This window comes from Ursus arctos, unplaced genomic scaffold (genome assembly GCF_023065955.2).
Source record: "Ursus arctos isolate Adak ecotype North America unplaced genomic scaffold, UrsArc2.0 scaffold_4, whole genome shotgun sequence".
Taxonomy (NCBI): Eukaryota; Metazoa; Chordata; class Mammalia; order Carnivora; family Ursidae; genus Ursus; species Ursus arctos.
Genome location: NW_026623056.1, coordinates 40,243,779 through 40,270,011, shown reverse-complemented (window position 1 = coordinate 40,270,011; position 26,233 = coordinate 40,243,779). Strand labels below are relative to the sequence as shown.

Sequence of the window (26,233 nt, the reverse complement as noted above, 5' to 3'; positions counted from 1 at the left end):
TATACTCCAATTCACAAATCTTATTTTTTGTGATGTCCAATTAAATTTTCAACCCAATCAAATTTGTTTTTAATTTCTGATCTTATATTTTTAAGTTATTGTTTTTGGTAGATTTTTAATTATTTGATGAAATTGTCCATCTTTTCATTTACTCCCTTCATCTTTTTCTGTATTCTTGAATGTATTAAAAAGAGTTATTTTAATATTCTTGTTGGATAACTTCAATGGCAGGATCATTCTTATGTCTGTTTCTATGTTTAGTTCCTCTCTCTTTTTCTCTTTTTTTGCAACTTCTTCCAGCATATATTTTCCTTTCATTATTACTGTCAAAGATATATATATATATATATATATATATATATATATAATATACATATTATATATTATTATATATTTATAAAATAAACCCAACAGAACAATGATAAAATTAATGGTTTAAAAAAATTTCTGTTCTTAAAGAAATTAAGAGAAAAAAAGAGAACTATATATGTAATCTTTCACATTTACCCATATATTTACCATTTCCTGTGCTCTTCATTCCACCTCATGAAGTGAAATTACTATTTAATATCATTTCCTCTCAGCCTAAAGAACTTACTTTCGAATTTCATGTAAGACAAGTCTACTTGCAATGAATCCTGTTTTTTTTCATTTCTATTTTTGAAGGATAGTTTCACTGAATGCAGCATTCTTAGTGGGCTGCTTTTTCTTTCAGCATTTTGAATATATCTTCTGATCTCCCTTGTTTCTGGTGAGAAGTGGGCCATTAATTGTATTATTGGTCTCTGCATGTGATCGTTTTGTTTTGTTTTGTTTTTCTTGCTGATTTCAATTGCGGCTTCCATAATTCCCTCTTTGTTTTTGGCTTCCAGCAGTTTGACTATAATATGCCTAGGTGGGTTTCTCTTTGTGCTTAACTTTTTTGAGTTTTAAGATTACTGGGGGTGTAGATTAGCTTTGTGGAAAGTTTTTAAAAATCGAATATGAAGTTTTGGGCCATTATTTCTTCAGATGTTTGTACTGTCTCACTCTCTTTCATCTCTCCTGCCATGACTTCTGTTGCATACATGTTAGGGCACTTGATACAGTCCTATACGGCTCTGAAGCTCTGTTTTCCTTCAATCCTCTTTCTCCCTTTTCTTCAGATTAGTGTGTGTGTGTGTGTGTGTGTGTGTGTGTGTGTGTGTATACATAGTGTATATATACTGTGTGTATATAGTGTGTGTATATATATATATATATATATATATATATAATCTAATGTATATTAGATTTATTTATTTCTTTGAGAGAGGGAGAGAGAATGCAGAGGGGAGGGGCAGAGGGAGAGAGAGTTCTAAGCAGACTCCACACTGAGCACAGAGCCCAGCGCAGGGCTCAGTCTCACGACCCTGAGATCACGATCTGAGCTGAAACCAAGTGTCTGACACTTAACTGACTGCACCACCCAGGTGCTGCTAGATCATTTACATTAATCAATATTCAAACACACTGATTCTTTCTTCTGCCATCTCAAATTGGCTATTGAGAATCCCTAGTAAATTTTTCATCATTTTTTTTGTTACTGACTTTTCAACTCTAGAATAATTATTTGGTTCATTTGATAGTTTTCTATTTCTCCACTAGGATTCCCTATTTATTGAGTCATTTTCATCATATTTTGCTTTAATCTCATGAACATATTTATAAGAGCTGCTTTAATGTCTGTTCAATCCAATGAAGGACCTAATCAGAATCAGTTTCAACTAACTGCTTTTTTCCTGAGTATGGATCACACTTTCCTCTTTTCTTCATGTATCATCTTTTTTTGTTGAAGACTGGACATAAAAATAATAATAATAATAATAATAATGTGACAACTCTAGATCCAGTGGGGTTTTTTTAAAGTTTTCTTTCTTTTTTTTTTTTTTTTTTTTTTTTTTTTGGTAACTATCCATACCTAAATTATAAAATCTGTTTCCTCTTTAGTGTGTGGCTATTGATTTTTCTCCTCAACTTCTTATTACAATTACTGTGTGTTTGGTTTCCAAGGGATTGCCCCTGCATTGGCAAAGCCCCTTTGCTGGTCCACCAATGATTTTGACAAAAGTTGTGCTCAAATTCCTCAAGCCTGTTAGGCTTCCACCCTCTACATAGAGGTGTGTGTGTGTGTGTGTGTGTGTGTGTGTGTGTATGTGTTGGGTTGGGTTGGGGTGGTGGTTAGACAGGGGGCTCCAGATGGTTAAGCATCTGCCTTTGGCTCAGGTCATGATCCTGGGGTCCTGGGATGGAGCTTCAGTCTCCTTGCTCAGCAGGGTGCCTGCTCCTCCCTCTCCCTCTGCCTGCCGCTTCCCCTGCTTGTGCTCTCTCTCTCTCTCTCACTGTCTCTCTCTCTCTGTGTCAAATAAATAAATAAAATCTTCAAAAAAACCAAACCAAAACAAACAACAAAAAAACACAAAGTTGCAGATAGTAACACGGTCTCCCTTGGTTTTTGCTTTTCAGTAAGCTCTCTGAGGTCTCCGCACTCACCTGTGTATTTTCCCAGTCAGCCTGGAATGGGTAGACAAATTACCTCAGCTATTCCGTGACTCTCTAATTTCCAGAATCTCCGTGTTAAACATCTGTCTGGTCTGCTACTCACCCCAAATGGGATTTGCAAACCCACACTAACCAGGCTTCAGTTTTTCTCTGTTTCCTACCAAGTTTGTGCCTGTTAGCTAACAAAGTGAAGGATCTTCACACTTAGACTTAAGTAAGTCTGCCTCTTCTGGAAGAAAAGCTGCTGGTTTTTGCAGCCCATTCCAAGATGGTGAAGCTACCTTTCTCACTAACAACGCTGGGGAAAGGGAATGGAAGGATCCCTAGGCAAGAAGAGTAAAGACTCCTGCTATTCTTACTGAGGTTCTAGCATTTTTCCAAGAAGAGAGGCTTCTCAATTACATGTTTTCCTTTGGTCTTTAAACGATGGTTTTTATACATTTGCTCAATTTTATACATGGCTTTTTTTCATTGACCTTTTCATGGCTCCATAGCCACAGCACCTCAACCCTCCCCATGCCCCATTTGTGGTCCTTACATATTCTCTTTATTTTAAAATATGGATTCATTACTACTCTCTTCCTTATAGCAATGATTTATTTTTAGTGCTAAAGGTGAACATAGATTCAGCACTCACCCCAGCCTTGATGTAAATGCCTCTCCAGTCTGAAGTGTATTCTGTTGGAGAATCCTCAGGAAGTGCTCATGGGAGTAATATTCCCTGACTTCTTACACATGGCTCTAACAGGTGTTATGTAGTCTTCATATCAAAAGGCTAATTTTGCTGAATATAAAATCCTTAGCTCACATTTTCTTTCCTTGAGTACATTAAATATGTTGCTACATTATTTTCTGGCATAAAGAGTTGCTGTCAAAAAGCTAATAATAATCCTATTTTCTTTCCTGTAACTGACTTTTAAAAAATACCATTATAATAATTTGCTCAATGTCTATTCTAAGCCTATTTTCCTTCTTTTTCAGTTTAATCTTTCAATATGTATTTTCTAATCATTTTTTTACTTTAAGAACTTGTACCCGAATTATAATTTTTAGTATTTTTTTCTGTCCACTGCTTATTTCCTTCAGTGCCTTCTATTATATATACATGCTTTTAATCTTCTTTGCTTGTCACTTTCTTTGAAAGTGATACTGTTTTCCTTTTATTTTAAAATTTATTATTTATTAATTTATTTTAACATTTCCCTTTATTCAATTTTAAAATTTCTTTTAGTGCGTTAACTTTTGGGTCAATATGTTCTTGTTTTTCTTCTAGTTTGCTCTTAATTTCTACAATGAGTTGTTATTTCCAACCCTTTCCTGAATTCTCTCACCTGTCTCTGCTGAGCTCCCTTCTTTCCAGTTGGCTCATTTACCAGTCTTGCTAAAATTTTTTGCAGCTCATATCATTTTCCTTATTTCTTTTACCTCATTTTGAGTTATTAGGCTACAGTTTTTATTTGTTGAGAAATTATCTTTTTCTAATATGCTGCCATTGTTGAGGGGATGTTCTCTTTTCTTTTTTTTCTTATAGTATCTTTATGTGTGATTCTACCCCCTTCCTTTTCTGTTCACGCTTCAGGTAAATGCATGTTGATTTTTGCCATGGAAGGGTGGGCCAGGCTAGCTTTTGTAAAGTTTTCGGTGTCTCTAGAGCCCTCTCTTCTGTTATTTTCAAGGTAAATAATATGCCATTGTACTTTCTGAGATATACTTCCTTTCCTCCTATCCCTCACTTTTATCTAAATTGCTTGTTTGCTTTCTGCTATGGGGCCTGTCCTGTTTAATTTGGATTCTCCTCCCAGGGGTGTCTTCTCAGTATGGGATCTGTCTGAAAAGCACCCTCTGTTCCAGCACTGCCAAGCCTCTTCTTGTTCCCCTTGAAGGCACTGGTCATCTGGGGCCCGCAAACTCCTTTCTCCATTTCTGCTGCTCTTCTCAGATGAGTCTGCATGTCTTTCCAGTGATTACCTGTTTCTTGAGGGCTGGGGCGGGGGAGTTCTCTAGTTCTGAGGGGAATAAGAAGCCCAGTCGATTTTCCTCTGTTCTGCTCAGTTGCTGATACCACAGTCGTCCGGTGATTTGTCCCCATCTATTAGTGAAGATATTTTATTAATTAGTGTTCCTACACATATTGCCTATGTGTTTTTAGGTTTGCTACTCTAGTTATTTTGTCTGTTTTTATAGGGAGTTTCAAGAATATTTAAAAAGTTAGGTCGGTTGCGTTCCCAACTTCCCAGAATCTGTATCAACTTTACAAAAATCTAATACTTGTATATTTGGATACTGTACATTAGAATATAATTAACATATCAAGTGGATTTCATGTACTTCTCAAATATTAGTGCCTAGATCATTCTCTGTTTAAAATAAACTTATGTCAGTAAAATAATTATAAAAAAACAATTGCAATAATATCAAGAATAAAATTAAATAGTAGTAACGATGGTAAGCAGTCCTGGCAAACAATTTTGGTCATAGTATATGAATAAATCCATTTGGAAGTACTGTTATAGCTAAATTGTCTTAACCATAAAGGGCAGGGCTTTTTTTTTTTTTTTTTTTTTAATTACAGGGTTGGAATAACATTTGAAAGCAGTAATGAGGAGCAAGGAAGGCACTGATCCCACCTCCTAATTTTGAGGAAATAAGGGCACCAAGAAGATAAAAAGCCACTATTTGAGAATGATGCAGCAAGATGTGCCCTAATGGGGAGGCCTGGTTTCAATTAAGGAAGGGAGGAGGAACAAATTATCAGTAAAGGAGATAGCTTCTATTGCTGAGAGATTGGAATATAACAAAGTCCTACTGGCTAGACATAACATTCCAACTGAGAAATAGTTCACTTAAAAAAAATATGCTGTTGATAATAATGAGAATACTCATACCCATTAAATTCACAGAATTTATCTTAAGTAGCTGAATGGTCAAAAGAAAGCTGTTAGTGTAAGGATGATCCTTGCTATATAGGTTATAGTAGTTTATATAAACTAAAAACCCAAACTGAAAGAATGCGCGATTCAGTAATTGGAAATGACAAAACAAATGATGATGTGTAGATATGACAGCATGACATAGAGTCTCGGAAAATTTCAGCCACAAGTAGCTTAAGAATCATGCAAAACTTTTAAAGTAAAAATACATTTGTTGGTTAAAAGGATTGCAAAGTGTGAGAAAATGTATGCATATACACAAGATTTGTATAGACATGGAAAAAAGAAAATCAGATTTTCAGGATATTAGGATGATAGAGTTCATTTATAAATTATTCTTTGATGTTATTATAGTTTAGTCACAAATGTGTGTGTGTGTGTCTATGACTTTCCGAGAGACTATGAAACTGATATTTATGTCATATTACTTTTAAAATGAAAAATAAATAAATAAACAAATGAAAATGAAAATAATCCATTAACAATGCCTTCTTCAGAGTTTCCTTATATATTTTTCTATATCACTCCCTCTTTGGAGGAATATTTATAAGCTCTAAAAAGACAACTGGTAAGGGCAGTAGGGCAGTAAAAAGATCAGTGAATGTCAGAGTTCGGCAGGAGGGAGGGAGGGATAGGTGGAGTACAGGATTTTTAGGGCAGTGACACTATCCTGTGTGATACTACAATGGTGACTACATGTCATCCTACATCCCTCAGAACCCATAGAATGTGCAGCACTAAGAGTGAACTCTAATGTAAATAAGCTATGGACTTGGGATGATAATGATGTGTCAGTGTGGTTTCATCGACTGTAACAAATGTACCACTGTCGTTAGGGATGTTAATAGTGGGGGAGGTTGTGCGTGCGTAGGGGACAAGGGATATATGGGAACTCTCTGTATTTTCCATTCAGTTTTGCTATGAACCTAAAACATCTCTAAAAAACTTTAAACCTATTCGAATTTTTAATAAGACAATTAGAGGCTAGATTATAAGGTTTTATATTCTAACTGATCAAAAAAATGTGATCTGACGCCTAAAGCACCATTTTGGAGTTAAAGCAGAGGAACATACCAAATTGTTCTTTGTGAGTTTCCCTGTAATTTTTCAGTGATAAGCAGCTCTGTCTGATTCTCAGTGGTTCCATTTTGCCATTTATACAGTGAGGACTGTAGTGGGGTCTTGCCTTGTTGTAGTTGTGCCCGGAGGGTAGATGAATCTCTACACTAAACCTGTTCCTGTTTCTCTCCCAAAAAGCATTTTATAAACCAATCACATATTCATGCCTCTTCCACCTGTATTTTGTTATAGTTACACAGGATGAATGGAGAAGCAGCCATATAATAGAAATACAGATAAATCAGACTCTGGAAATACCATGCTTTCAAAATATCTCCTCAGAAATTTCGTCTGAGTTCACCTTTGCATGGTTGGTGGTAAGTGTTGCCCTTTTCAGTGAATAACTACAATGATCTTTAAATACTAATGAAATAAAAATGAATAACAAGTAGTAAAAGGGAAGGAAGCACACAGGTGGAAGGTTGGGGGGACTGGCGGGGGAGGCAAGGGTGGGCGCTAAGATTCCTTCCAACTCAGCAAGCCTCCGGGTCTATGAATACAGTAATTTAAAAATGAGTTCCTAAAGGTTAGTTGCTATTTCAAGCCATATACCAAACCCTGATTACAGAGAAAAGAGTGTGATGGTGCCCTGGAGAGGAGCCACATGCAGCAGAAACCCCTACGCACAAATAATTGTTTGATAAACAACATATGCAGAGGGAGAAACCCCTTTTCCTAGAACGCTTGCTACTGCCTCCTGGGGAATACGCCACAGTCTTTAGATGGGGAGACATGAACTCTAATGCTTCTAAGATAGAGGCAGAAGACACACAGGAGAGAAGCAGGACGGTATGGGAAGCAGCCATTCAGCAGCCAGCTCAGTTTTCTTATTGCCACAGGTTGTGGCAGGCCCATGGTTGCCATGTTTTCTGACTTAAAGAAAGAAAAAGAAGCCAGAAATCTAGATTTTTTTATGAGCAACTTGCCAAGGCGATCCAACCAAAATCCAGCTAGCTTTCATCTAAATCTATAGTAAACCTCTAATATTGTTAAAGTGGTTGATGACACAAGACTGGCACAGGGATAACCACAGTTTTGAGAATCACATAGTGGGGCGTTGATTTAGATGATCCAGAGCATGACTATGATCATTTTAGATTGCCATCAAAATGAAAACACGAGATTTAAAAATTCTCGCAGAACTCCTAGATCTCCATGGATATAGTGGCTGATACAGTTTGCAAAATACTGTATCCACATAAATGATAACTCATATTACGAGTTATCTAAATTTTTGTGGATCGGCTTGGAAACTAGACCCTTCATGTACAAAGATTTGTCTAAGGATGTGCCAAACCCAAAGTAATTGACCTGCAAGGAGGTCTCAGAATACGACTTACTGATGAGTTTTCACTGTCTAGATATTTTTTTGAGATAGTCAGTAGGATGAAAAGAAAAAGATGTTCTAAAATAACTTCTCAGACTGTCTAAAATCGACAGTGTCTCTTTGTCATCTGTCAAAAAACATTCTTTTTTCCCTTTATGGGGTTTGGTTTCCAGAAGGTAAGTCTTCCTATCATTACGGCTATCATTAGTATAAGTCAGTTGTTCTTAACCAACATGATACAAAGTGGTTCTCAGAAAAAAGTTGAAAAGAGGAGATGATCTCAAGAGGCCAGGAACTGGCCATACAAAACATTACAGCAATGGAAGTACGCCATCTACACCTTGCTTGCGTTATTCATATTTCCCACCAATGGGCAAACATTTCCGCTCTAATTACCACAATTTCACTATCAAGGGGAATCATCAAGTTTGATAATAATAAATAACACAGTCTAATAAAGCTTGACTGTAGAGATTTATACTGGCTAGTAAGTTGATCTACAGTGTTCTTATCTTATATAAAGTCTGGGTTATCTGTTTTTCCAAGCAAGTGTCAATACTTCAGCCAGCCTGTGTCTTTCTGTGACTCTGAGCTTCTCCGGGGCAAAAAGCTGCACCACTCATTTCAAAAATCCCTAGCATCTCGTTTAGTACCTAGAACATAGGCAGTCAATAAAGCCTCAGTAAATAACTGAGTGGATCTGTTTCTCTTTGTCCCTCTCCCCCACAGTCCTGTTCATTGGCCTCATATTAAACTGATGTCACTAAATTCATGCTGGCTGTTCAACTGGTTAATATGCATCTCATTAGGTATAAACGACTAGATAACTGATACGGCATCTTCTATGTAGCGGTTGCCGTCAAAGAAAGGAAGAAAACTATGCAGACGTTATCTATGGATCCTGCCAGGGCATGTAGGATAAATGAGGGACGGAGAGAGTGCACCTAGGGTCACACAGTGAGGCAATCCTAAACTTCGAGAACCTCCAGCCATGCTGTCACTTTGAAGAATGCACCATGATACAGACGACTTGTGGAATCTTATTGAAAGAAACCTCTCTTCAAAGGGAACATTGTATTGGCAAATGTGCTGAGTAAATTCCTACTGCACATTCCTCCTCTTAAATGTCAAAATCTATTTGCTCCTCCGATTTACATCTGTGCTCCGCACTGACGGCAGCTGTGGGACTCGGCAGGTCTGAGAGGAAGTCAGCTACTTTGCTCCTAATTGGGAGTCAACCGAGTCCTGACTGTTACAGGCCTGCAGTCCAAATACCCCCTCAGTCAATATTTTCCTTCTTTCATCTCTTGTTAAACTGGCAATAAGAATCATAATAAGCCAGTTGTTCTTAAAAACAGGATGCAGTGTGGCTTTTAGAAAAAGGTTCAAGAGTGGAGGTGGTGAAGATGAGCTGATGAGGATAGGAGCCTGCTGGACCGAGCTCAGCAACTCCAGGAAGCTGCAAAGTGCCCCCCCACTTCAAGTGCCCCGCTAAGCCCTAGAAACAAATGTTATAAACTCAAATTATTTTAATCTAGGTCACTGAAAAATGAAAGTCATGTCCTCTTGTATGTGGGATTTTATAAAATCTAATTAATTTTGTTACGACCCTCATGGGAAAGGTCATCACTGGGAACCTCAGTTATCATAAAAAAGTATTTACCTTGTGTACCAGACCCCATGCAAAGGCTGTGTTAAATATGTTCGTGGGGTGGTTTCTTGGCATTTGGAGAAGTTACATTCCAGGATGGCGACTACACTGAAGTAGAAAGGCATCGGATGCAAATAGCGTATCCAACATTGATCTAGAATGAGAGGTAATTAAATAAACACAAAGGGTTAATCCTTCAGTGGACACTGAGGCTTTATGTACATGATGGGATGATGAATAAGAAGTCATAGGATGTTTGTGTTTAGATGGTGTGCAGTTGGTAGATAAAGGACAAGTAATCGTTTTTCCAATTTATGTCCTGAGGCACAAGTATAGAATCATCTGGGAAATTCTGCAGGCTTATTCTGGGAGCTTCTAAATACAGTCTAATATTCTGTTTTCATTCCAAGGTATCACCCTGATTTCCTACAGCATAAATTTCAATTCAGTCCAACAAACATATATGAATCTGTTTTGAGTGTTAGGTCCTGCAGGGATACGAAACTGTATCGAATGTATTTCCTGCCATGAAATACGGCTTTAATAAAAACATAAAAAATGGCAGCCAAGAGGGAAAATAGTTTGATTCTGCGTAAATGGACCTGGAAAAGCTTCCTAGGTTATATTTGAGCTGGATAATTAAAGAACAGTTGGCCAGCAAACATCAGACATGTACTACACCAACACCCCAGGACCGTGAGTACAAGCTGGTACTGGAGGTGGAGAGAGGTATCGAAGAAATGTGTTTCCAAAGTTTGTGCATAAAGAGAAACGCATGATTTTTCTCCTTAAAATCATGAAAAGAAGGAGAAGACTCTATCAGATTCAAACAGTTCAGTATTTGTGATAAAGGCACATAACTAAAACCTGGATGCTTATATTTCTTTACATTTCTGTCTATAAATATATCTTTTCCATATACTCTTCTTCAATATTTGTGATGTTTTATATTTAACAAAAAGCGAACTGGCATTATAAACAATGTTGGTTTCCCATGCCTGTGGGAAGCCTAGCTATTCAGAAAACAAAACTCGCCTTTCACCTGATGGCAGCTGACCCTAATTGTCTTCACTGTAATCAGAAATAAAGTGGTAGCCAACCCACAAAGGACTAACAACCAACTGTGATGATTGGAAAAATATTGTTCTGGTGCTCTACAAAGGAGACGTGGGGAGCTTTGCAAGCAGCCTGCCTTGACAGCTCCGACTGGATGGAAAATAAATGGAAGAAATGTGAAGATAGGAAGCAGTTTGGAGATAAAGAAGTAGCAGTTGATACAATTAACAGAATTTATTGAATGTGCTCTATACACTCAACACCTGCCATGGGCTGTGGTCAACACAGTCAGTCTGACGTGGTGCTCAGGCCAGCCTGGAGATGAGACGACATCACCAAATCAAATGGTACCAAGGTCTCTTTTCTGTACTGGAAATTCTGATTCTAGTACAGAAACAGGAAAGCCTTCACAAATTGTTTTAAGGTTTGTCATGAAGGTCATTAAAGGATATATAGGAAGAGCTTTTCATGATTCGATATGACCCTGCCCAACCCTCGTATCATGCTAATAATTTTATCCAACTCCTGCCCAAAATTCAATTATACATTTCTCTTCTATGGGTCCTGATTTTTTGTTTTTCTTGTGAATTTATTCTTCTCAAATAGACTATAAGCAGAAAAGGCAAGGACTGTTTGTTCTACTACTGTTATGAGGCTGAATATAGCAAAATCATTAATAGCATGACTTTTGGAAGAAATTGTTTTCAAATTCTGGCTCTTCCATCTATTAACTGTGTGACCTGGGAGCTAGGATTAGGGTGAGGTGAGCAAGGCCCTCTCCTTAGATACAAAATGTAAGGAACTGTCCCCAAAATCAATACTTAAGATACATATTTTAATGAACTATTTTTTAAAACCACAATTTAGGGAAAATTCATGATGAACAAAATATCAAAATTTTAGATAAAGGTAGGCTGTTGTTTTTGTCTTTTGAGGCCCAGGTATGCTATTCAAAGAGAAGTATTTTCCAATTAGCTTGTGGTTTCTGGGACTTCATGGTATCATATCCCCCATAGGCACAACTTTACACAGTCATAAAAAAATTTTAATTGTAGTTTTTTTATTACTTTTTTCCACTTGGTCAAAATATGGGAGAATATTTTAAGAAGTGTATATAGGGGCACACATTTTTCCTTTTGTCTCAGAATTCAGTATGACTTTAGATATATTGCCTAAACTAAGTTTTAGTTCCCTCATGTGATTATAGTATTGACCTGATGGTGGTATTGTAAAATATAAATAAGGTAATACAAACTAAATAACTTAGCATAGTACCCATACTCCGTACATATTAAAAGCTCATCTTTAAAGGATCCATTTTACGAGTCTCCGTAATTCTTCAATTTAGCCTTGCAGATCATGAATTCTCGTGAAATACAGACTGATCGTCAGGGAGGCTGGAGGACAGCGAGTTTGTATTACTTGAGTGTCTACTGAGTGTCGGGGCAAGCACAGGTGTACCATGTATGTTAGCTAGTTCAGGCTGCATTCCTCATTAAATCATATGGGTCCTCCAATTCAAGAGTCCCATTAAATTTTAGAAATATTTATTAATATTTTAAAAAGTTGTCAAATTTTTTTCTTTGAAGAACAAGAAAAAAACCCAAACAGGTAAGAATAATGACTCTGCACAAGACATCTTACCAGTCTGTTTCCAGCAGACCAGGTTACCTAAGATCATTATTATCAGGTAGGAGTTGAGGTATATTCTCTGACCGCTATCACCAAGGGTGGATCAATATATCATAAAAAAGCTCTTTCAATCAACAAATTGCCCACACCTCCATAATCTGCAATTTGTATAAAGGCCTCCAGTTTCCTGGAATTTCTTTTAAATCTTTCATTCCAGATACTTTAAAAAAAAAAGCTTTTTATTATTTTGTTGACGGTTTGGTTTTTATTAGTACGTGTTGTCTCTGAGGCTTAATTGTCCCTGGACCTGGACATCTCTGCTTTTCGATGCTGTGACTTAAGTACCTTGCTTTGTTTGACCTTTGCATAAATTACTTAGCCTTAGTTTATTCCAGATTGTTATAAGAAATAAATAAGACTTGAAAGGACTTTGCAGAGTGTCTAAAACATAGTAGGTGCTAAATAAATTTAAGCTATGATTAAGAATAATATAAAATTTTAGTAGTGGTGATGACATAATATTAGTATTATTTTCCCCTCTCCCAGCAAAAGACATTTCATTTTTTGCCTGAGCTCATTTTTTCCCACCTCTTCTCTCATTTGCTCTGTGAAGGTGGCCATTCACACACAGGTTCTTGCCTCGGCCCCCTTTTTAACTCCTCCATCAGTTAAACTACGTTGGCGGCCATGCGGAGCTACACCATAAAGGAAAGGCAGCTTTTGTCTCCTTAGTCTCCAACCTCAGCCTCTGACTGCCTTTCTTCCCACTACCAAGTAACAGTTGCAACTGTTCCAAGTGGGGAGTCATTTACTAAATGACCAAGAAGCATGTTGACTCTTCATGATCCTCACAAAAACCAAGCCTGTGCATGAAGCAAGAGCTGTGTAAGTGAGGCGGTTGTGCAGACCTGCAGGGGGAGCCTGCTTTCTTAATGATTGGCGTCCAGACCTGCAGCCATTGAGAGAACCACCTTCCACTCTCTTCTGCTGTCACCACCCAATACGAAGAGCTCCTTTCAGAGCCCCTGTCTCCAGGATACAAGCTTTCTCCCTTTAATTTTCTGTGCGTTTCCTCATTAGGAAGATGGCAGCACCAACTCCTAGGTCCTTCTTTACGTGGGGATAAAGCTATGTCCATTGTTTCAGGAGGCAGTCTTGAGCAGGGTATCACTCTGCAAGAAGTACTATGTATTTGTATGTAAAGCTGATACTAATCCTAGCCATATGCACCTAAACAATCTTGTCTTACAAATGAGTTTCTACTAAGTATATTCTGGAAATATCTGTATGAACTATTGAAGAAGTCTGCCTTCGTGTTTCCGCTGTTTCTGCTCCTATCTCAAACTTGATTTCTCTCATTCACCTAGCTTCCATTTCTACTACTCTCAATCTGTTTGGTTTTTTAACAGACTTAAGCCAGAAATTCCAAGTGACATCTTTGTTTTCGTTTCTTTGTGACTTCTTCCCCATCAGATGCATTGCTGTTCAACCTTTTCATCTTAGTTCCCTTCATTTTCCCCTGATCTCTGCATATAATGATTCATCTGTTGTTTAGAGTTAGACCAGTGGTTCTCAAACCCGAATCCTTTGAGGACCTTTAAAAAAATGATCCAGCCTGAGTCTCATCCCAGAACAACTGAGGTAGAATCTCCAGAGGAGAGACTTTGTGCATCAGAATGTTTTCAAAGCAATTGAGAATATTAAGTTATACTAAAGAAGAATGAAGGCATAACCCTTCCTCTACCCTTGTGCCCCTTAAGAGTCCCCTCCTCACTGGCCCTTAGCACATTTACTGACACTGACCAGCACGGTGATACCCCAGGGATCTTGTCCATGGAAATTCCGGGTATGGCAAGAATAATAGGAGCTTTTCTTCACAGACCCAAGAAAGGATATGAAATAGAAGAAACAAGTACTTCAAATAAACCCTGATTTGTGGAACTCAGATTGACATTTACCTTATGTGTTCTCCTTGAAAGTAACATAGAAATAAGGACAGAAGGGCAAAGACCATGACTAGGAGGTTCCTAGGGCACAAAATTTAAGGAGGCACTTACTCTGAGAGGCCCACCCTGCACTGACAAGGCCCTGAGACTGAGTGCCTCCTTAAATATTATGCCCTAGGAGTCTCTCCACCTCACCCTAGTCCTGGCCCCAAGGGGAGCTAAACTGTAATCATCCAGTTCCGGTGAAGATTTAAAACAAAACTGATAGAGCACATCTTAGCATTAAGATTCTTGAACTTAAAATGAGAATTATGATTTTTCATTAGCCCCCAGTGCTGTGCCCTCCAAATCCCACCCCCGATATGCAGCTTATGGAAAGTTATGAAGGGGAAGTTCTAGTCAGAGGAGCGTGAAGTTTCTACTCATGTTAGGAGTGACTGTAGTTGTCAACTGAAAGTCAAGTGTAAAGATCTTTTCTCTAGTAACATACTAAATATCTGTTAATTCCAATTCTTCATTCATCATCTCTATTTTCACAAGATATAAATGAATTAATGCATGTGGAACATTTAGCGCAGAGCTGGCGTGATTGAGTGCTCAGTAACTAGTAACTATTTCTTTCAGCAGGAGGATAATGGAACTCAGGAAACACTTATCACTGAAGGTCACTCCATCAGCAACTCTTCATTATTTAAAGACAGAGTCAAGCTAGGTACAGACTATAAACTCTACCTCTCTCCAGTCCAAATCCACGATGATGACCGGAAGTTCTCCTGCCACTTTATGGCCAGACCTGGCAAAATCTTGAGGAGTTCCACCACAGTCAAGGTTTTTGGTAAGAGTTTTTTGTTCTCTGGGCTCCCTGCCATCTTCCTGTCCATTTCTCCTGCCTTGCTCGGCCCTGGAGGGAAAGTGCCCTATTAACTGGAGAGTAGCCCCCCTGTGGTAGCTACTGTAGAGCTCTGTTCCCCTTGAGACTGTCATTCATATTAGGGGTGAGGATAAGGATACAAGTTAAAGAACGATGATTGAGTTGATAGAATAAAATCACAAAGCCACAGACTGGCCAATTTCTTGGTGACCACTCCTTATTTACAACTTTAATGTTTCCTGAGAATACTGGAAATCTCTTTAATTATAACTGCCAAAACCTAATTACTTCGTAGTCTAATTGTCTTGGTTGCTTGCCGGAGGAAGGCGGAATAGGGACAGTGTGAGAAAAGGAAAATGATAAACACAGCCCCAGAAAAACTGCAGGAGTCTCCCCACCCCCAGCAGGGCCAGCTCCTCAGCAAAGGAGCCTGCGGGGATGGCTCTCTGTCCCTGCATTCGCAGAAGTGTGGAGCGGAGCTGAAACATCCACCGTGGCCTCACTCAAACTGCGCAGACTCTGCAGGGAGTAAATTTGGGGGAAATGTGAAAATCCGATCTTGCTCAGTGGGGGGTGGCAATATTAATAAATACAAACCCCTGGCTTTGGATTTTTTTTGTCTTTGTCACCAAGAACTGTGTTTTTTAAAAAGTCATTTTTAAATGAAGGCAAAGAGAAAAGCAGTGATGTGGATGAGCAATTAATTTTTTTTTGCAAATGAGGTGAACGGAGAGAAAATAGCTTCACAAAATCTAAGGGCATGAGCTATACTAGATTTTCCTTTAGTTCTCTGAATGACTGGACAAGTGAATAATCTTTGCTTTCACTTAGAATCTTACTGCATTATTTTTAAAGATCAGAGAATTCAGTGTTTTGAGGGAAATGCAAATCCTGTGGTGCATAAAGATGGAAGCAGCTAGAGCCAAGATTTCTGTAGTTTGAAGTCTTTTGCTAATAGCTCTTCCTATATCTCTCTCCGGTCGCCCTCCATTCCTCCCTCTCCCTCCATCTCTCCTTGGGGGGCGGGCCAAGAGATAGTCGATCACCCCCGATTATCAGGTTGCCTATGAAGCCCAAACACTGCTCTGTGAAGAGGTGGGAAAGACTGTTCATTTCTCATCGATATCACCCTCCGCTCATTTACTGGGGCGTGACTGTCTTCGACCCAACATGAAACTGACTCATCCAGCCTGACTTTTGGCAAATCAGTGAAGGCAGCTATCCAGGATGTGAAAAGAAATGTCGATTCTAAGTTAGGCGACCTATGTCCCATTTGACCAGGGTTTTTTGCACCACAGCTTGACCTAACTGCCTTGTCAACCCTTAAACCGCTCCTGGTATCTCTCTGCGGCGGATACTTCCATCTTCGTCTTGAATGCTTTTCACTCTTTCACGTCTCACTTTTCTGGCCCTGTTTGTGTCCACATCTCTCTCTGTGTTTCTTCTTTGATCTCCTTTCAGTGGATGCTTAAAAATAAGAGGTTCTGCCTGCTTGTTCATTAGAGTTTCCCTGCTTCCTGTCTTTCCCCTTTAGCAAATGGGCCAGCCAGGCTGTGCTTGGCTCATCTCATCCAGTCCTTAGACGACGTGTGTGCCACCAAGTGCATATTACAGTGGCCCTGGCATGGAAGTAAAATACTTGTCTTATTCAGAACCTACTCAGCATCCCTTGGTGATTCCTCAAATAGAACAAGCCAAAAATAAAAACTTGAAAACTTTGAAATAAATACTCAAGTGTAGCACAGACCCACTCCAGCTTTGATTCCCTAAATCCAGCTTGTTTCTTCTTCCTTAATTATGCCTCCATACTGTAACAGAACAGGGACCAGAAGCTTCCCCAGCTCCCTTGCTACTTCCTGCCCCTCTCTCACTAATCTCCTCTGACCTGACTTTCCTTAGCAGGGAACCTGCCATCACAGGTTTGCTCCTGCCCCCTCCTAAGCCCTAAATCTGATTGTCTTGAGCCTCAAAAGGAATGTCTCTCTAGTACCCTTGCAACTTTCAGTAACTGTTCTTTCTTTCAGGTCCTTCATTCTAGTGGTATCTGTTGCTAATATGAGGCCAGAATACCACTCCTCCCATTAGTGTTGTAGGTGTATTTTGGTTTGGGTTCTGCTAAAAGAAAACACTGAGACAGGATTTAAGTTAAATTAATTTATTTGGGAAGTATTTATTGAGGGAGTTTATGGAGGGAAACCTCAGAAGAGGAGAGGAAAAGCCAAGGAAGGGAAGGAAGAGAATGAAATGTACACGATCACGCTGGTTACCAGTGTGGGCTCAGACTCCCACTCCCACTGGGGAACTCTGGAAGAACACACATCAGAGTTCTCCCATATATAGGCAAGGAAGTTGGGGTATTATCCACCAACTCCCCATCTGCTAACACCATTAGCTCTCTAGACTTCCAGTTTGCCCTACTTGTGGACTAAGTGTGCTCCCATAAATCCTTAGGAGGGACTCATTAGGTATGCCCAACTAGAGGCCTTCAACAAGTAAAAGCAAGTGCCAAGTGAATGTAGCAGACACTGACAGCACCTGTGACAGGCTTACTACTTATCTGCCATCAAGAACTGACTAGAAGCCACTTCAGTTCAACATAATGTACTCAATGTCTGTTTTGTGCTGGGCACTGTTAAGTGCTAGAGATGGAGAGATGAACAAAACAGACTGGCTTCTAGGCACTTACAATCTAGCAGGACATCAAAATCACTGAAATATTCTCTGGCTTTCTAAGATCTGCATTTTCCATGAAAATGTAAATTTCTTAAGGATGGTGAAGTTGATCTGTGCACCATTGTTTCCTAGGTATCTAGCATACTGCTGGGCATGCGGTGGGTGTTTAATGAATATTTGATGAATGATGACTTTTACGCGTGCACACACAGACGCACACATACACACACACACACACACACACTAGTGGCCAGGTCAGATGACAGTCAGTGCCACTAACTGTGTTTTATTTGCCTTTAAGCTAAGCCAGAAATCCCCATGATTGTGGAAAATAACTCTACGGATGTCTTGAGAGAGGTGAGTCACATTACAGCCTTTGAAAATCTATAGTATAATATGCCAAGGTGTGTTGTGTTGCATCATTGTCCAGAATGTTTTCTCAAAGGACCTTATTCCTTGGCCCTCAGTCAATTAATTTCTGGTGAGGAAGAAGGGAAGCTGAGTTGATCCTAGAAACCAAATAGGAATCCTTACTTTCTGACTTCGGACTCTGAGAACATGTGGTCTGTAATCCTTAGTCCTTAAATTTTCTGAAAAAATAGTGTCAATAGTTTAAATTTCTCCTTAATAAAAACTGGAGAAGATAGTGAAAGAAAAGTAGGACAGAAAGCAGTGTGAATCCTGGTGTAAGAATGAGGCTTTCGCTCAGCTGCATTCAATTTGTTCTAATCCATTTCCTATACCAGCTTTCCTATAGTTTTTATTTGGAAGTAACAAGAGGAAAGATGCCCTTCTGTACCTCCTTCAGAACCCTGGCTATTTCTCAGGCAATAGGAGAAGGGGCAGGTGGAAAAGGAAAATCGAGTAGGGCCATCTGACTTCAGTTTCTTGTAGGTAGTTCCCAGCTTCAAGTCATTGGGATCTGGGCTCACTTGCCAGCTCTTCTTGCTAGCCGTGACCTTGGGCAAATAACTTCAATCTTTGTAGTCAGATTCTCTATCTCTATGATGAGCATAAGAAGGGTATCTGCATATTGTTGTTGTTCTTAAGAATTAAATAAAATAACGTATGGAAAGTTTTTAGTATAAATATGGCATATATTAAGCGCTCAATGAACATTATGATTTTTGTTATATTGTTATCACTATTAGTGTTAATCAGCTGTCCTGGGGCACTTTGACTTAATTCAAGCTTTTCAAAATCCCAAGTTATAAAATAAATATCCCCATGAATTCTCCAACATTTCTTGCTAAATGGGATGAGAGAAAATTACACTCATAGTCTAGTTTCGTCTAGTCCTATGAACACTAAATAACTTATGATTTCTGATCCCACTGAATATCAGTCATTTAATTTGATAGCTGCATACAAATCATAGCTCAAACTCTGTGGGGTGGTTTTAGATGAGAATACACTTGTGTCTTCTGTTGATTTTATGTGTTAGTCTCTTAGATAATTGCTGTTGTAGTCCTGAGTATATAAAGGAGATTTAAAATTTTTTGTTCTTCCACAATTAATTCCAATTTTATTAGTGGACTTCATTTCAAAAGTTTAAATGAAACAGTCTAATGGCACAATGTTTGATAGGTGTTTTTGTTCTTATAAGGATTTCTTGAAGGTTCTTTATGCCAATGTTTACAGGTAATAAGGACTCAATCCAGATATGGAACCATAAGATTGGATCCAAGAATTCCAGTTAAAAAGAAAAAGGACTTTCTCTTACATGTTATCAGATTTCCTCTTCTGTACCCATGCTTACCTCGGTTCTGACTGGAAAATCAGAGAACCTTCCTTCCTGGGGAATTAGTGAATAATCTCTCACCGACTCTACATAACCAGCAACAGGACACAGCTTGTCTGTGGATCTTTTAATATTTTGCCAAACATTAGTAATTCTTTACCCTAATATTCTTAGAGTCCCCATTGTATTTTTAATAGCTTCTTAACTCTTCAAAGTCCTTTCACATGCTTTTATCATGTTTTGCTCTCAGTGAGCCTCTGAAAAAGGTAGGGCATCAGTCATTTTACAGATGAGAAATTGGGGCCTGGAGAGTCTATACAACTGACTGAGTCACTAATAAAGGGCAGAGCAAGGATGAGAATTTAGCATGCCCGATTCCAGGCAGGATGGTGTGATGAGAGGAGCCCATGGTTCAGGGGCAGAGAGAACTAATGTCCGGTCCTAATTTGACCACTCCCTGGCTACATACCTTCATCCAGTAGTTAACCTCCACGAGTCTCAGCTAAGTCACTTAAAACTGGGATCAAGATTAATATTTCATGGGATTCTTAGGTGAATTAAATTTATGCACAGTAATGGAGTACATTGCGCATAATAGATGTCTTGGGAATATTTCTTTCCTCCCACTATTTATCATTCACCTGTTCTCTTTCACCCATCCCTTCATCTGAATATATATATTCATAAATCTCCTGTGTGATTGATTTTAGGAGACAGTGTGGGATAATGAAAAAACAGAACATAGATTGCAGAATCCGATAGACCTGGGTCTGAATTCTCCTCCATCACTTATTAATTCTGGCCCCTAGGACCTCAATTCCTTAGCTTCCTCATCAGTGAGCAGGGACAGTGATCCCAGCCCCCCAAGAGTAATATAAAGATCAAATGAGAGAACATATGCAAATTATCTACCATCTGGCCACCATAAGTGTTGGTTAATGGTAATTTCCATCCCCCCCTTCATTCCTTAGAAGTTAACTAATTCAACATGTTCATATCGGATGCCTACTACGTCTTACATATTCCTGACACCAGCAGCCCTTGGTGTTAAAGTAATAGGGATTGGGTCAGTTATGAGTTATGCTTTCCCAGCATTACTAAAGCGATAAAGTTTATGGTTAATTGGGTTTTCCTGAAAAATAGAAAAGCCCCCAAATTATCCTAACAATGATGCTTCTCAGGCTTTGACAGCCAGGGTTGTCCAAGGAGAGGGTCACACCTGTGGCTGTCATATTCTTGTGAGTTTAGGGCGAGGCTCCACCAGGGCCCCAGCGTGGCGCACAGCCTCGCCCCCGCTGCTGAGCTGGAAAGGGAGTCTTTACTGAAGCCACGGGGCCCCTTCATGTACCAGACTTTGTATTCCAACAAAAGATGCTGGCCTAGAGAGCATCAGCCCGCAGCCCTGGCCCTGCGTACCCCACTCTGGTGATGCAGCATGGGAAGGCACAGGAGAGATGCACGGAAACTCCAGGGTTTACTCCACAGTTCAGTCTTTCCAGGAGCCACGCGTCTCTATTTGATGCCCTGCCTTGTGTTTCAGTGCCATCATCTCCGCGGGGCTCGTCCTCGTTACTCTCTAACTTCATTATGTTTGACAAAAGTTAGGTGAAAAGAAATAGAAAAAGAACTACCTAACAGGAAACAGGAAACAAAAGTAGTGGGGTTAAAATGCCTGAAAAGGGAGCGCCTGGGTGGCTCAGTAGGCTAAGTGTCAGACTCTTGATTTCAGCTCAGGTCATAATCTCAGGGTCATGGGATCAAGCCCTGTGTCAGGCTCCACGCTCAGCTGAGTCTGCTTTTCTCCCTCTCCCTTGGCCCCTCCCCCCACTCATGCATGCTCTCTCCAAAATAAATAACTAATCTTTTTAAAAATGCCTGAAAATGGAGAGAAGCTAAAATCATAAGAATATGTGAAGCAGACACCATAATCTAAAAACACAAATTACCATTCAGCAGCATGGCTCTGGTGGCTGTTTGCAGATTTTCATAGTTGCTGTTTATTTAATTGTGATTTTGCAAAGCCTGAAACTTTGTGGATTCTTTGTCCTTCTTAAACACCATTTCAAATGTAGGTGTGTGTACTTAAGATTAGATATTAGAGTTTCTTTTTTTCTCCTTCCATCTATCCATCCTTCTGACCTTCCTTCTTTTCCTTCCTTCCTTCCTCCCTCCTTCACTTGCTTTCATTTTCCTTTCTTTCTTTTCTTTCTTTCTTTCTTTCTTTCTTTCTTTCTTTCTTTCTTTCCTTCTTTCTTTCTTTCTTTCCCTCTTGCATCTTATGACACAATAAGGCTCTGATTTCCAATGTCCAGCCGTGGGACTCCCAGCGGCCATCATCATCATTTGCAGTGGTGAGTCCCTGAGCTTTCACCTGAGCTGGAGAGAGCCCTGAAAATGGCACCATACCCCTTTGGGAATCCATATGGGAAGTGAAATCTCTAACGTCAGGCAAGTTTCTAGAACAAAGGGAGATTATAAGCCTGCAGTACAGCCTGGGTTTTTCACAAGCTTGTGCTTGGACTTGTGCTTGCTCTACAAGCGGCGCACAGGGAAGACAGCCGTGGCTGTCAGAGCTGCCGCCAGTCCAAGAACAAGCACCAAGAGGAAGCCACATACGAGTAAGGACGAGCGAGGCAAGAAGATATTGTTACACCAGGATCTTGTCCGCTTTCTAGAAAGCTGATGCCCATAAAGGGCTTGGGCCTATTTACGAGATAATGACAGACTGTATTTATTAGCTCTTGTTTTCGCAGCTCCCATCACCCCTCACCCCACCCCCAACCCAGTAAAAAAACATAACAAAAAAAACACAATAGGTTCTAGAGGAATCATTCAAAATAAAAGTCAGCTCCAGCATAAAGGCCACAGTCCTCACCAGTTGGTTTTATTCTATTCCTGAGTGAACATATTAGGCATCTTCTCAACAGCCCAGGGAATTGTTCTCTCCCTATAGACTATTAGGTTCCCTTTTTTCAAAGCATCTCTGAGTATTTAAAAATGAACATTAAAAAAAAAAACCCTCAGGGAACAACTGGCATGCAGCCAGCATCTCAAAGACAGGGATAAAATCCCACACGTACTGCTCAAATGGACAAGTGGTCTGTGGGGACAAAACAAAAGCACCCTAAGTGTTAAAATTGACCTCAGAATTTAGGAAAGTGTTCTCTGTCCTTCAGTCTCCCAGGCAGTCACAGTCCCTCATCTTTTCATGGTGAAATTTTTTTTGGCGGGGGGGGGGGCGGGGAGGGATTCTGTCTCTCTTCTGTGTTCACACTTCTCCTCTATCCCTTTTTCTTTCTCTTTTGGTTTTTTACCTCTGTTCTTTATTTCTCCTTCCTCACCCCATCTCGCCACCTTTACTTTTTCCTTTCTGAGTTTCTCTCATCTCTTCCTCATGAGCTCCCTCTTTAACAGACCTTAAGATGAAATTGGATTATGTTTTAAAATATTTATGAATAAGTTTCTATATCCTCTGTTTTTAATGTTTCATCCGAGTGAGTTGAAAAGTCTTTAATTCTCTCTGTGCTGATTACACATTAATGACGTATGTGTTAGGCTGGTGAAAAGACATACAGGATTCAGACAGGCTCTGCTGGTGACACAGCTTTAATACGAGCCGACGATACAACACAGCACTGGTGGGGGAAAGACCTGCACTGGATGGGGCCTGAGATCTCAGGCGCAAGCTTCTATGTCCTTCCACAGCTGGGCCCCAGAGAACGAGCTCTGTACCCAGTTCTCAACTCACCACCAGGATGTGTGCAAATGCCTGGGCCCCAGGAAGCCTAAGCTCGGCTCCTGGTGTGGTCTCCTAGAGTGAGCTGGTCACGTGGGCACATTCCAGTGACCTGACCAGCCTCAACTATCAGAACCCTCGGCTCCACCAAAACCAAGTGCAAAGCATAAATCCCGTTAGTTTCACTCATCAACACAACAGGATGGTACATTCTGCACCCAAACTCACAGACCCATGGTGACAAAACAACATTTATCTTCAGTTACTACATTTTGAAGTTTTGATCAGGACAGCTTTAGGAACCCTGTAGGTAAGTGTTGGCTCAGTTGACACCTGTCGAGATTAACTCATTCTATGCACTCTTTCTCTTAAAAACAAAGTACTTTTTATTTACGCTAACGTGGCTCTTTGCTGTGAGCCTCGAGTCTGTGTTTTCAGAATAGATGCCTCCCGGGCTGATTACACAAAATGGAAGGGATGAGCCATGGCCGGCTGCTCCTGCTCCCTCTGACAGGCTTCCTTCTCAGCCCTCACCTTCCACTTCATCTCCAGGATGGCCCTCTCTACCTCCTCCAGGGCTCGCTCTCGCCTTTCCACTGCCCTCTCCCGCCATTCCACTGCCCTCTCCCTCCTAAGCACCTCCTTTTCCCTTTGGCTGGCCCACAAAGCCAGGGCCCCTACCTGCTCCAGGAGCCGGGCCCAGTCACCCTCGATACCCATGGGGAGCTGGGGCCCCTGGGGCCTCGGGTCCTTGCGCTGCCCCACCTGACCGTGGCCGGTTTTCTCCAGCTCCTCTCTATGCATGCTCTTCAGATGTTTCCACAAGGCTGTGGTGCCCACGTTAACCCCAGGGCCACGGCTCACCTGCCTGCCACACAGGCGGCACGTGGCATATTGGTTGGGGTGGTGGCCAGCACGAACAGGGGCCAGGTAGAAATACTCCCATACCTCAGAAAACCGGGTCCCCTTGTTGTGCGGCGTAGGGGCGGGCATGGCACTCGTGCAAGGGCCAACCAGTTCTCCCTTCTCACTGACTGCCTCTTCCTCCTTCATCTCTAGGTCTCCTTTTGCCTTCATCCTCGTTCCCTCCTCTTCTTCCTCTTCCCGCCTCATCCTTTCTCCTCTTCTGTAGCTTTCCTTGAGCCAGAAGCCTTGGCTGAACCACAGCTAAAGCGAAATGAGTAATTGGGAAGGGACTGTGATATCTCTTGGGGATTCACAACAGTGGTCAAAGGCTGGCTACACCTGAGTGGTGTGATGTTTCCTCCTGTCTGCTTCACGGGAGAGTCAGGGTGAGTCAGAGCCACACAAAATGGCCTCTGAGGCTCCCATGTACATTCCCTCCAGGCCCCAGATATGTATTGATCCCTCCTTGTCTAGACCAAAAAAGGCAAAGCAAATGAGTCCAGAAGTCACAAAGTTCTTCAGTGAATTCAGTGTTCTCTACACCAAGCACCTCCACATGCGTTTTTGAACATTGGAAATTTTGGGTTTTCTCTTCCCTCCTGGATGCTTCCACTGTTTCTGTGCTCCTGGATGCCTATAAATGGGTTCTGGAGGCTCCGAACCCTCAGGCTCTTCTGGACCCCCAGGGCTGGGGCCTCACTGGCCTTCCTCAGAGTAGGGAGAGGCACTCCCAGAGAGATGCTGATTTGGGAGACACTCACACTTCCTGAGAACTGTTGCACCAGGTAATCCAAGCTCTGGGTCATAAAGTTCCCAGTGTGAGGTCAGTTTGCCCCTAGAGAGTTCTCTCTGGGGCTGAGGTTCTAAGCATTCCGAACAGTAGACTTAGCTGTTTTCAGCAGGAGGAGCTGGCCCACACAGGAGAAAGAGGTGGAGCCCATCTCCGCAGACTGGTCGCCCGACGGTCCTCAGCAAGTAGCTTACACTGCACCTTCCCTGGCACCGTCACCTGCAAAGCCGAGAGCTGATAAGACCTTCCCCACAGCAGCTTACTCCAGATGTTTGCCTGATACACCCCATTGAAATGAATAGATGGACAATTAAATCACACTGTGAAAAATAGCCAGACATCTCTCTCCTTTTTGGGGTCATCTCTTAAGTAAAGGAGAGCCTTATTCGTCAAGCTTTGCAACCCGAAGAGTTAGGAAACACTCCCACCCCCAGCCCTACAAGGGGGTACTTACAGGCAAGCAAGGCTCCAAACGTGTCTCTGAGGGCTCTGGTGCCGGGTGAGTGCTCCTGCAGGCTGTGGGGAGGGCACCTGCACTTCCTGTTCCCTCCCACGTCCAGGGAAGCCTCCTTCCCAAGTGGGTGTTCCTGCCTGCCCTCACACAGATGCAAACTTTCTCTCCGCCCCCCTCCCACCACTGAAAAACAGACATTCCTGGCACAGGGCTGGTAATAAAACAGTAAGTCAAGCACCTACAAGTCTTAGCTCTGTTTCCAGATAACTCTATCATCTGGCCTCTTAAGCAAAGGAAAATATTGAAGGGGGAAAAGGGTGAGATTTCAGTAGAGAAACCACAGGCCTCAAGGACATCTGTGCTTTCAAGTGTTTGTCCAATTGTTGGACCGTGAATCTCAACACTGGGTTTGGATACTGTCAGTGGAAAAGCCAAAGAACTTGTAGGGAAGGGAAGATTAAGTGAAAAGAAACCTCCCAAGTTTAAAGAAATATGACAAGTTGAGAGACTGATTTGAGGCTGCTTTTTATTATATTATGTAGCTAGAACTGGAAAAGCTGAATTGCTGTTGGCTTGTATTCTCAGAGTGAAATAAAAGAACAGTCACGGTTTAAGCAAAAATTTTATATTTACGTAAATGCTGCAAATATATATATATATATATACATATATATGTATATATATATATACACACATATAAGGACGGAGAACCTACCAAGAGGAGACAGGAACATTTTGAAGAAGGTGTCTGTGGGAGAAAAATGCTAGTTATAGAGGAAAAGATAGAAATGGCAGAGTAGAAAACAGATCAAGACTGAAAGATAAATTTCAAGTAAAGAAAGAAGGTTGAGGGGAGGAAAGACTCCAAATAGAAATGAAGA

At 40.7% G+C, this 26,233-nt stretch overlaps 2 protein-coding genes across 3 annotated transcripts in view; one reads left to right on the top strand and one right to left on the bottom strand.

Annotated features, from left to right (window-relative positions):
• CD96 (CD96 molecule) overlaps positions 1-26,233 on the top strand; it is an 89,385-nt gene that overhangs the window by 12,430 nt on the left and 50,722 nt on the right. The window contains exons 3-5 of one of the 2 annotated variants that reach the window (XM_026492905.4): positions 6,762-6,886; positions 14,806-15,016; positions 18,027-18,082. In XM_026492905.4, coding sequence (XP_026348690.1) covers positions 6,762-6,886; positions 14,806-15,016; positions 18,027-18,082 — 392 coding nt within the window. The remainder of the gene's footprint in view (positions 1-6,761; positions 6,887-14,805; positions 15,017-18,026; positions 18,083-26,233) is intronic. The other variant, XM_057306801.1, reaches the window with a different exon arrangement.
• Positions 22,953-25,457, bottom strand: ZBED2 (zinc finger BED-type containing 2). The gene is made up of 2 exons (XM_026492913.4): positions 25,353-25,457; positions 22,953-25,117 (listed from the first exon to the last, which is right to left on the bottom strand). Exon 2 carries the CDS (start codon positions 24,313-24,315, stop codon positions 23,662-23,664), a length of 654 nt encoding a protein of 217 aa, XP_026348698.2. The 5' UTR covers positions 24,316-25,117; positions 25,353-25,457; the 3' UTR covers positions 22,953-23,661.

Coding starts and splice junctions, on each gene's coding strand:
- ZBED2 (XM_026492913.4), bottom strand. CDS start 24,315: ATGAGGCGGGAAGAGGAAGAAGAGGAGGGAACGAGGATGAAGGCAAAA.